The sequence below is a fragment of the Dunckerocampus dactyliophorus genome, chromosome 11 (assembly GCF_027744805.1).
Source record: "Dunckerocampus dactyliophorus isolate RoL2022-P2 chromosome 11, RoL_Ddac_1.1, whole genome shotgun sequence".
Taxonomy (NCBI): domain Eukaryota; kingdom Metazoa; phylum Chordata; class Actinopteri; order Syngnathiformes; family Syngnathidae; genus Dunckerocampus; species Dunckerocampus dactyliophorus.
In genome coordinates, this window is record NC_072829.1 from 3600731 (window position 1) to 3612055 (window position 11325).

The 11325-nt window shown below is 42.9% G+C and overlaps 2 protein-coding genes across 6 annotated transcripts in view; one reads left to right on the forward strand and one right to left on the reverse strand.

Annotated features, from left to right (window-relative positions):
• The window catches only part of limch1b (LIM and calponin homology domains 1b), a 64188-nt gene extending 61705 nt beyond the window's left edge, over positions 1–2483 (forward strand). Inside the window, exon 27 of one of the 5 annotated variants that reach the window (XM_054792855.1) lies at positions 1113–2483. In XM_054792855.1, the coding sequence (XP_054648830.1) occupies positions 1113–1138 (26 nt within the window). In that variant the 3' untranslated portion in view covers positions 1139–2483. The remainder of the gene's footprint in view (positions 1–1112) is intronic. The other 4 variants (XM_054792852.1, XM_054792853.1, XM_054792856.1 and 1 more) reach the window with 4 other exon arrangements.
• Positions 2484–2930: 447 nt separating this feature from the next.
• Positions 2931–5521, reverse strand: phox2bb (paired like homeobox 2Bb). Its single transcript, XM_054792116.1, has 3 exons — positions 4995–5521; positions 4394–4581; positions 2931–4200 (listed from the first exon to the last, which is right to left on the reverse strand). The coding sequence occupies exons 1-3, from the start codon at positions 5233–5235 to the stop codon at positions 3772–3774; spliced, it is 858 nt and encodes a 285-aa protein (XP_054648091.1). The 5' UTR covers positions 5236–5521; the 3' UTR covers positions 2931–3771.
• Positions 5522–11325: the final 5804 nt, after the last annotated feature.

An 11325-nucleotide genomic window follows, 5' to 3' on the forward strand; every position in this document is an offset into this window, starting at 1 on the left:
GAGTGCATGAGAAAATGGAAAGGAAAGCGCAGCCCTCTTTGACCAAATGGTCATTAAAAGGTGATGTCACAAGGTCTCGTGAGGGTAAAACGTGACAAGATTTCTCCTTCAGGAGAAAAAAATGTCTAGTGGGCAGTCGGCCTGGGACGACCATTTTATTGCCATGTGCATGCGTGTCTGTTTCCCTCGTCTCCCGCCTCCAAACAGACAGGAAGTGGTTTCACTCTGTGCATTAGTTTCAGCACATTTGTTCCACAGAACAACGGCATGAACAGAGTGAGGTGGGGCCGCTAGCTTGCACACCGAGTGCAGAAATGACAGTAGTAGATTGCAATATATTGTCATAAATGTTTTTTTTTATTTTCATAGTACTATTCTGAAAGGACTGTTATAATCTCGTCTTGTCTCGTTCTCGTATGTTCAATCTCATTTATCGTCCCTTTTTGCGAACCGAGTGTCTCGTGACACCAAACTGCTCGATCAGCATTAATAGAGCTGATGAGTTGATTGTAAACAACAATAGAGCAAGTGTAATATGCATGACTTTACGCAAACAGCCGAGTAGCAACATTTTAAAGCGCATGCAGAGCATGACACTTTGCATGCAGGAGTTCTTTAAAAAAAAAAAAAAAAAAAACATCGAGGTTGCCTACAGCCACATCGCCTCATGCTAATGTTTTTTTTAGCCCAAGCTGATTAGGGACCCCGGCGGTTATTTGCTTTTGTGGGCCACGTACCCGGCAACTAATGGAAACCATATAAAACAGACAAATGAAGTACACATCCGTGTTTGAGAATTTCGTGGAATTTGGAACAAAACCTAGTGGCCCCCATAATTGATGTACTTTAGGGTTAAAATGATCTAAAATCAATATATACACTACATAGACAGTCATCTCTCGCCACTTGGCGCTTCAAAGTTGCGGCTTTCACGGTTTTACAAAAATATATAAATATAAAACAATGAGTACGATGGGAACGGCGGCAGGAAACCGCAATGGAGACTTGCGAACCCGATGAATTCGTCATCATCATCATTTTCATTTTGTGGTCTCATCCGCAAGTGCTGATATGCTTGTTGAACGCTGCGGCTCTCTGGTTTCCCTTTCAAGCGGCTGGACAGCCCACCACCTTGTGACGCCTCCACCACCACCACAACCTGGCAGAGGCCCCGCCCCCTCCAACCCGGGAGTTGAACCCCGATGTCCTGCAAAGCCCCCGTCCTGCCGCCTCATCATGTATACACAGACTTCTTTGTGTCGACATTCATAAGAATAATATTCATGTTTTTACCAAGCACAATCTATTTCCCATAGACAGGAAGTGCACATCATTGCTTTATTTGATGTTACACCCTTGGAATGACATCTAAGGAACAAATTCACGGATATGATTATGCAAATGAACTATTGCAAAGTGCAATACTATTGAATGTCACACATCACATTGTACACGTCCTGCATAGGCCGCCATTCTCTTCTTAAGATGTATGCATTATTCCTTAATCCGATTGTTGACAAAAAAATGCCTTTCAGTGTGAGGAAAAAAGAATAGTGTGCACATACTCCACTGACTGAATGTGGATTCATGCAGGCAATACGTGGACAGGCTAGGTTGGGAAAACTGAAATGTGCCTTAGGAGCCAAAAGGACGACGACACAGGAAAGAAACGTACGTTATTTCACGTTGTTGCACGGAGGGAAACGAGCAAAACTGCCCCCTCATGCCTCAGTGATTTGCAGTGATTGATTTGTGGTATAATACACACTACACCATATTTTATGATATATTCCAGCTCTATGTTCTTTCCTATGGGGGCTCATTGATCAATATTAGCAGAGATCGTGTATCAAACGCATACCAGCAGCAGTTGTGCAATACTTCATCGGATCGGAACATTTTTAACAAGTTGCTTTGTTTGTTTTTTAGGCCAGAGTGTTGTGGACGTGTACACAATCGAACCAAAAAAAACAAAAAACAAAAGCAATAGCCCCTCGTGGTCCCTCTAGAGCCAAGCTTTCCTCTTTCGGTGTTCCTCTGCTTCTCCTCCACTTTTTCTTTTTCTTTTGGAGGCTGCTTTTAGCTGCAGACTCAACCGTGGACCTGTGAGACGGCCTTCTTGGCATCTCGCGTGTATTTATTGGAATACTCACCTGAGCTATGACATGTAGATGTATTTTATTCCTTTCACGTGGCAGTGCATTTAAAACGAGACTGGATGTTTATAAATAAAACCTTACAAAGTCTCACAGTGTCGTTGTCGTTTTATACACACCATGCACACCGTACCGTATACACCGAGCACAGGTGGCTTCAAGTACGTTTGAAATGCTTTAGGGTTAAAATATGAGAAAAATCTCTCACTACATGAATAAATATTGTAAAATGGACTGAGCAATATTGCCTTTATGAGGGCAGAATTACACACACAGCATTTGTATTGAATGTTATTACAGTAGATTGTGCAGGTAAGTGTATTAATCTATTATATATACATCAACAATTGTGCAGGTATGTTTATTTTATGTATTATAACAAACTATATTAATATGTAATCTAGGCCGAAAATATATTGTTGTGGATTTGTGTGTATTTAATGTATTTTTGTGTGTATTTTTTGCAATTGCAGCGTAATTATTTGTATTTGTATTTGCTACCAGCATATCTATAAATATATATATATATACAATATATCTAAATATAGTTTGCATTATATTTTTTCCACGTGTGAACCAATATTTCCAATGAAATTAAGTAAGCACACGGAATTTTTTTACTCCTTCACGTAATAGTTTGCGAAAATAGTCCCATCATGAAAGCATCCACACTTGTTTTGTTTTTTCCTGCGTGCATGCGTCGTGACAGGTGGTCCCTTATTAACGCGCATTAGCGGGAAAATGATGACCATTGTGATAAGAAATGTAAACCGGTGCTGTGATCGCGCAGATCTGTGTCATTTTTGCAGAGGATTCTGCTTCCTTTTCATGTCCAGGCAACAAATTGAAGGTAAAACTTGCATCATGAAGTATTTTTCGATTGTAGGCTGTGTTTATTTGGAGTGCATCACAGTTTAAAGTGAAACGTCACCCTGAATGCATCTTTTCCTCTTATTGTTCATGGTACTGAAGTGGATCCTAACAACAAACGACAAAGGCCACTTGCACTATAATTCTTTTTTTTTTTTATCAACAACCATCTGAATGGTACACCTGGAAAACTATGTGCACATGTAGAAATACCCCCTTCTTAAATATAAGCATTCAGTACCGACATAAATAAGCTTCAGAGCCAGGACAGAAACTCACACAATGGGAGAATGGAAAAAGAGACAACATGCAAATGACACTTGCATCATTTTCTCCTCTCAGCCCCACCCCCAAAAAAAACTGAAGTCCCAACATCCAAAAAAATGAAGACTATACAAGGCGAGTATGTATTACTACTAAGTATTCACACTACACGACTGGAGCCACGAAAACTGCAGTAGAAAGACACACAAAAGTCCAATAAAGGGAGGGGTACCTTGTGCCATTTTTAATACATTGACAATTTAAAGAAACTATAAAGTCCTGCTTGCGTTTAGAGACAAATATTCATTGGTCACATGCTGGAGTTTTGTAGTAAAACTGCAGCTGATGCAGTAAAACCAAAAGGAATCAACATCATGACGAGACAACAATTGATTTGTACAGCAGAGGTCATAACGGGGGGAAAAAAACACTTTCATAGTCCATCTGTCAATCATTTCACTGTCCTGGAGAGTGTGCGTGTTTAGAACATGCTGCTTTTTACTAACGAAGCTTTGGCTCCGTTCTGTCTTTGCAAGGACGACAGCACGCTGGCGAACGGCCCGCCCAGAGAGTCCGGGATGGAGGTGATGGTCCCCGGGGCGGTGGCCCAGCCTTGGCTCGGCGCCGTCACCCCCATGCCGGAGGACACGGAGGTCTTCCCTTGGTCCACCTGTCCGTTCCCGCTACTGTTGACCTGCACCCCTGTGGGGCTGGGACCTCCGCAGTTGGAGGTGGGTACGGGGTTCGGGCCGGGTCCTCCGGTGCTGTCCGGGTCTGTGGATTTCACGTCTTTGCTGTCTTCATCTCTGGGGTCGGTTTTCTTGCCGGTGGTGGACTTGGCGGCGGCGGCGGCAGCTGCGGCTGCTCGCTCCTGCTTGCGAAACTTGGCCCGTCGGTTCTGGAACCAGACCTAAGAGAGCCAAAAAGGCCGTTAGTTGAGAGTAATCACCATTTAAGGAACGCAAATATGGAAATATGGCTGAATTTCAGGTGAAAATCATCAATTTGTGCCAAAATGAGTCTCATTGACTCGTCAAGCCAGTGCGTAATCGTTGCGTAAAACGTGCGTAATTGGAGTAAAGCTTCCTTTTCGTCAATCTTACCTGCACTCTGGCTTCAGTCAGGTCTATCTTGAGTGCCAGCTCCTCCCGGGTGTAGATGTCCGGGTAGTGGGTCTCAGCAAAGACCCTCTCCAGCTCCTTGAGCTGCGCGCTGGTGAAGGTGGTCCTGATCCGCCTCTGCTTCCTCTTCTCGTTCAGTCCTCCGTGGTCGGTGAACAGCTTGTAGGGCACTGCGGAGGAGAGCACGTCCTGTTGGCTGGGGTGGAAACTGACTCATATTTTGCTTTATATTGAGCTTAATTGGAACGTTAAACTAATTGCAGCTCAAGTTGGAGCGAACTTGTCATAATGTGTCCTCCGCATGCGATCCGCGGCGTCGCTGCGTGCATGTAACTCCAATTTGGCACCAATAATGACTTTTGCTCTTTGCTTATCTAATTATTGTCTCATCGCACAGTAAATACATTACGGCGGCTTAAGATAATTCTGTTGGAGGTTTTTGGGGTGTGTTGCCCCCTCCCCGGTAACCGAATTACACGATCGCTCCTAACGCGATAAATTCTTTCATTTGTGTAAGCAAATTTGTCGGCGTAAATACTAAACAAACGCGATGAAGACTCTATGACATCCGTGCTCGTCCTACCTGCCGCGTACGGGCTGCTCTGGTGGTCTCGCAGGGTGCCCAGGCTGCAGGAGCCCGGCGTGAGGGACGGGCAGCCGGAGCTGGCGCCGAACGTGGTCCGGATGGGGTTGTACTGGAAGCCGCTGGCCTGGCTGCAAGAGCTGAAGTCCGCGTAGGCCGAGGCCAAGCTCGACGTGTCCATCCCGGCCATACATGACTCGTAGGCGGAGGAATTGAGGTAAGAATACTCCATTTTATACATTTGGGAGACGCTCGGTGGAGGTCGAAAGCTGCAACTTCCCGGGAAAAAAAGACACAAATCCCCCTTTTTTGGAAAGAAAATCAGGTTATCAGGGAGGGAAAGCCAGCGGAGAGGATGCGAGATGAAAGTTTGGGATGTGAGGGGGGAGGGAGGATGTTTAGATGTTCACTGCTCGGCGCCTGCTCCAAAAGTGGCCTCCTTTATAGCAACAGAGCCGTGTTTTATGAAAAGCCCCCCAAGAGCCGCCTAGCCTGAGGTCTCTAGAGCATATAGTCCTCATAATAAACTTGGCTCTTTCCGCTTGGACAATAGCAGTTTGCTCTTATTGCTGCTGCCTTTTTTACATGACAATAAGTCATCAGTCTATTGGGCTGCCACTGGGGGCCCGGCCTGTCCAACCTCCCCATCATTGATCCCCTGCATCTCTAATTACAATTTAATACCTCGCCATTACGCGCTGCAACCCACCCACCCACCAGCACCAGCAGCATCCATCCATCCTGCATCCATCCATCCTCCATCCTCCACCAGCCTCCCCACTCCCTTGCAACCGCCGCCTTGCCCTTTAATTCAATCACAGCACTTGGAAATAATGAAAGTTGGGTGACGATTCTCCCTGATCCAATTTTGCCCAAGCTTTTAAGGCCTTTATACCTTGACAGGCTTTCACGGGAAACATAGTCTCACTCATCTGCTGCCACTCTTCTGCTTCTAATTCTTCGTTCTTCTCTGCGTTCTCCTTCTTGCGATGCAGGTTAGTTAGGATGCAACAGACGCCACACTTTACCAACCCCCCCCCCCCCCCACCCCCACCCCCCACCCCCCCAAAAATAACATGCAATTTCATTTTTTGTCAGCCTGGAAACAAATGCAACTAAATCCCAAGCACCAACGTAGTAATAATACTTTTAACCAGTTCATTGAGAAATGAAGACTAGACAATCCAAATTAATTGTACAATTAATGCGCAACCAACATATGTTTTTATTTTTATCTTTAATATTAAAAGCAATTACAACCGTACTGAATTTACGTCTTTTAAACGCGTTTTTTGCTGTTAAATCAGATGCGTTTGTGTGAAAAGCAGATGACTTGATTCAAATGCCCTCGGGCCGTTTAGTAATAACAATAGGAACGTCATGTTTTTGTGTCTATCAACTTCCGGATGCGGCCCGAATTGCTCTGTAATTGTCTTTATTGCATTCATGATTCCTTTTATTTACCCCCATAAACAAATTGTAATCTTTCTAATGAAACTATGGAAGTGGACCTCTCATAAGATTGACAATATTGGCTTAGTGCTTAATTTGGTTTGTTCTAATAAGGTGCTTACACACGTGTCCCCCCTCCTCCTTTCTTTCTTTTTTTTTATTTTAATTCAATTGAATTCGTTTATTTTCCAGTTCAAGTCTGCACATTCTCCCCCCCAGACTGACAAGAAGGGGGGGAACAGGAATTGAATTTAGTACGTTTTTATTTGTTTGTTTGTTTATTCACTGCGAACCGCGGATATTCCTGTGAAAACTCGAAATGTTTGTTTGACTTCCAGCTGCAGTTGTGTTAGACGAGGCCGTCGTTTTTATGTTTTTTTGCCAGTTGCGAGGAAAGCCGGGGATACTGAGGCTGTCGTGCGATGTTTTTAAAGCCACAATATCCTACAAATTATATTAAAAGCCAACACATTATTCAATTACATTGCACTAATACATGTTTTGTCGAATGCTCATCTTATTGGCTTTTTGTGCTTGCAGTTGTCAACATGAAATGTCTTTTTTGTGTGCATATTGATCTAAATTGTTCCATATTGACATATTCTATGTTGAGCTATATTTTGTATATTGATCAAAGTTCTTCTACACCGATCTATATTATTATATGTTGCTTTATTTTCATTTATTTAAAATTTTTCCTTTTCTTTTTTGGACTCAAGTTTCTTTTTTTCTTGTGCACACAAGCTGGTAGCCGGTCAAAACGAAAGAAAGTTAACAGCAAATGTTTAATTGGATTACAGCAAAGAGCCAAATGGCGCGCCGTGCACGCGTCTGGCAGGGAAGCAAAGAAAGATCTCCGAGAATGAGAAGGAGAATCTAATAAAGCTCAAAGGAGGCAGAAGTCCTTTTCTGATATTTCGCCGAGGCAAACCCAATTAAAAGCTTTGCCTTTATTTTCTATTCTTCCTCCTCCTATAGTCCGCCAGCTTCTTTCTTTCCTTCATCGTCTTGACATTCGTACACCTGCTGGGTCATAACATTAGGCACACTCGCGCCAGACATGACACATTTAGAAAATAATAACACTTATAAGGATAATGAATCAAATGATGAATGATGGCTGAATTCAAGGAGTTAAAATTGCCATAGAAATAAATAAATACGTATAATATCAAATATGTAATAAAAGGAAATATTGGCTATAAATACACACAAATAAAACAAATATATAAATTACAAAATATAAATAGAAATGTATTTACTATTGTTATTATTATTTGATAGTAAAATATAAGGGAAAATGATATACAAGAAAATACACATGTTTTTTCTTGGGATAAATGATACATAATAATAATAACTCGGCTATCTGTTAGCGTAGAAACGGAATCATACTAAACTACTATTAAACAGTCCAATCAACAATCATTAAAACAAATCAAATAAGCAGTTGTTGCAATATTTGTGGAACTGCAGCATACTGGCGTTATTTAGCCACGTGACAGGCTCAAAATATTAGGAACAGCTCTCAGTATGATGCAATTCCACACCACTGCAGATAGATGGTTATTTGATTTGTATTTATAATATAATGTTATTTATTATGTATATTAATTTTGATAGACTTATCTATTGTTTTCTCTATATTGATATACACAATCATGTCTGTATATTTGTTGTGTATTTTAATGTATTTAACTCCATGAATTGGTTTCAAGTATCCAATTATTTAGATATTTATTTGTTTAGTTTTGTTTTTATTGCTGACGATGCATTTATTGATATTACTGAAAGTAACCGAACTATTCGGGTCATCCCCCGTGTGTGTTACCGAGCCTGCATGATTGCAGTCAATGTCATGCGTGTCTATTAATAAAGGTAGCTCGCATATGTTTTCACGTCAATAAATCAGAGCAACGCGATGCCGGCGCGCCTCCTAAATGTGCTCGGCAAGTGTGGCACAAAGCGCGGGCACCTCCTCTCCATTTAGGGCGCACTTTGGTTGCTCAGCAATAAAGGAATGCCGCTCGACAGGAGGCACAAAACCCCGAAACAAAATGTCTTTGTGCCTGGATGGATTGGATGACCTCCACTCCCACCCCCTGAAAAAGCCAGAGGGAGACAGAGAGGATGGATGGAAGGATGCAGGGATGCAAGGATGGATGGATGGATGGAGGATGGTGCATGGATAAAGAGGGATGATGGGAGGGTCGCCCTGTCACTCCTCCGCCTGAGGATCTCATTGTCATCGTGAATAAGCTGATGCCGCCTTCAGTGCAGCTCAGGGACGTTTTAACTTGACGTCTCAATTAGACAGCAAAGTAAAAATAGATGCTATGCCGCCAAAAAATGAAGAATGTTTGATATTAATGAAGATGCATAAAATAAAACAATGAACTACCGTCAATTGGACGCTTATTGGAATAATCTTATTGTCTTGTACTGGATGTGTGCAGGTGTACCTAATACTCTGCATGCTGGCCTGTGACTAACTGCACTATTTTCTGTTTCTATACTGCAGGCTTCTTCTTGCAGATGCTGAAGGCTGTTGTGCAGCAGCGCGTGCAGCATCCATCAGGTGTGTGCTCCCTAAGTGACCAGGAGCCCCGCCGGTGGATTAACATAAAAATCTCATTGCGGGGGATGAGATTAGGAAACATGAAGGTGGTCTTGGCACGGACGTGAGCCAGGCGAGGATCAATCTCCAAATGACTCCCAGCTGTAAGTCCACATTAACGCAGAGAAATGCCATCGACCGGCGGACAAATAAGATTTGGCAAAAGATGTGATCATTAAATCTCGTGGCCGTGCTCAAGAATTTGATTCATAAAATGCGCCCTGAAATGAGACGGAATGAAATTCTTATCGGAGGTCTTGTCATCGTTTCATCCGCGCTGCTTAACGCTGCGGCTGGATGGCCTTGATGAGATTTGGAAATAAACTTGAATTCAATCGTCCTCAGCCAACACACATTGCTTCTTTTTGGGAGGGGCTACTTTACCCCCCCGACACACATTCCCTCCCAAACCAAAAACAAACCAGAACTAAACCATGACCAAACCATGTTGAAACCAGAAGTAAACCATGACCAAGCCATGTTGAAACCAGAACTAAACCATGACCAAACCATGTTGAAACCAGAAGTAAACCATGACCAAGCCATGTTGAAACCAGAACTAAACCATTACCAAACCATGTTGAAACCAGAATTAAACCATGACCAAGCCATGTTGAAACCAGAACTTAACCATTACCAAAGCATGTTGAAACCAGAACTAAACCATGACCAAACCATGTTGAAACAGAACTAAACCATTACCAAACCATGTTGAAACCATAATTAAACCATGACCAAGCCATGTTTAAACCAGAACTAAACCATTACCAAACCATGTTGAAACCAGAACTAAACCATGACCAAACCATGTTGAAATCACAACTAAACCATTACTAAACCATGTTGAAACCAGAACTAAACCATGACCAAACCATGTTGAAACCAGAACTAAACCATTACCAAACTATGTTGAAACCAGTATTAAACCATGACCAAGCCATGTTGAAACCAGAACTAAACCATGACCAAACCACAACTAAACAGTCACCAAACCAGGACTAAACCGTGACCGAATGAGAACTTAAACCACAGCCAAACCAGGACTAAACCACAAATGAACTAGGACTAAACCAAACCATGGCTAAACCAGAACTAAACCACAAATAAACCACAAACAAACTAGAACTAAACTACAACCAAACCATGACCAAATCAGAACTAAAACACAAATAAAGCAATACTAAACCACAAATAACGCAGGACTAAACCACGACTAGACCAGGATTAAATCATGTCCAAACCAGAACTAAACCATGATCAAGCCATACCATGACCTAACTAAAACTAAACCATCACCAAAGCAGGACTAAACCACAACCAAGTCAGGACTTAAACCACGGCCAAACCAGAACTAAACCACAAATAAACCAGGACTAAACCACAACCAAAGTATGACCAAATCAGAACTTAAACCATGGTCAAACCATGGCTAAAGCAGAACTAAACCACAAGTAAACCTGGACTAAATCACGACCAAGCCACAACTAAACAATCGCCAAACCAGAACTAAACCATAACCAAATCAGAACTTGAACCACAGCCAAACCAAAACTAAACCACAAATAAACCAGGACTAAATCACGACCAAACCAGAACTAAACCAGGACTAAGCCATGACCAAATCAGGAGCAACCCAAAGCTAAACCATCATCAAACCAGGACTAAACCACGACTAGGCAGGTAAACGGTTGAACCTATTTTTAGAACACAGTGCCAAGAAGTGCTGCGCTGTTTTTAGGAATCTGTTATGAAAATGTTAATAAAAAAACAATCCAATGTCATTCCACGGCCACGTTTGGCCCACAGGCCGCCAGTTAAATAGAGGTGTCCTAAAGCATCTTGAAGCATCATCATTTTTGGGCCTCACCCCTGGTGGGGTCAAGGCGTATTTGACTGGGCCCCCCTCCCTCCCCCACACGAGCGTCATCAATCAGCTGCGTGAGTCGTTATTATTGTTGAATTGAATAGCTGTTGGGGAAGTGAGGGTCAGTGTCATTAACTGCGCCCCCTCCCTCCCTCGTCCTCTTGCCCGGGCCCCCTGAAGGCATTTGGGCCCCCCCATACAAGGACCTGCTGGCTAATAAAGCCGTGTGGTCTGCCTCAAAGCTTAATCACACATGCATTAAGCGGCAGACAGCGGGCTTTTGTGCGCGCGTAGCTTTACTGGAATTAAGCGATTAATGGTCATCTGAGCGGCAGGCGACAAGAATGATGGAGCGCTTTTTAATGTCCCCACCAGGCGGGGAGGGGGGGCTCTAGGAG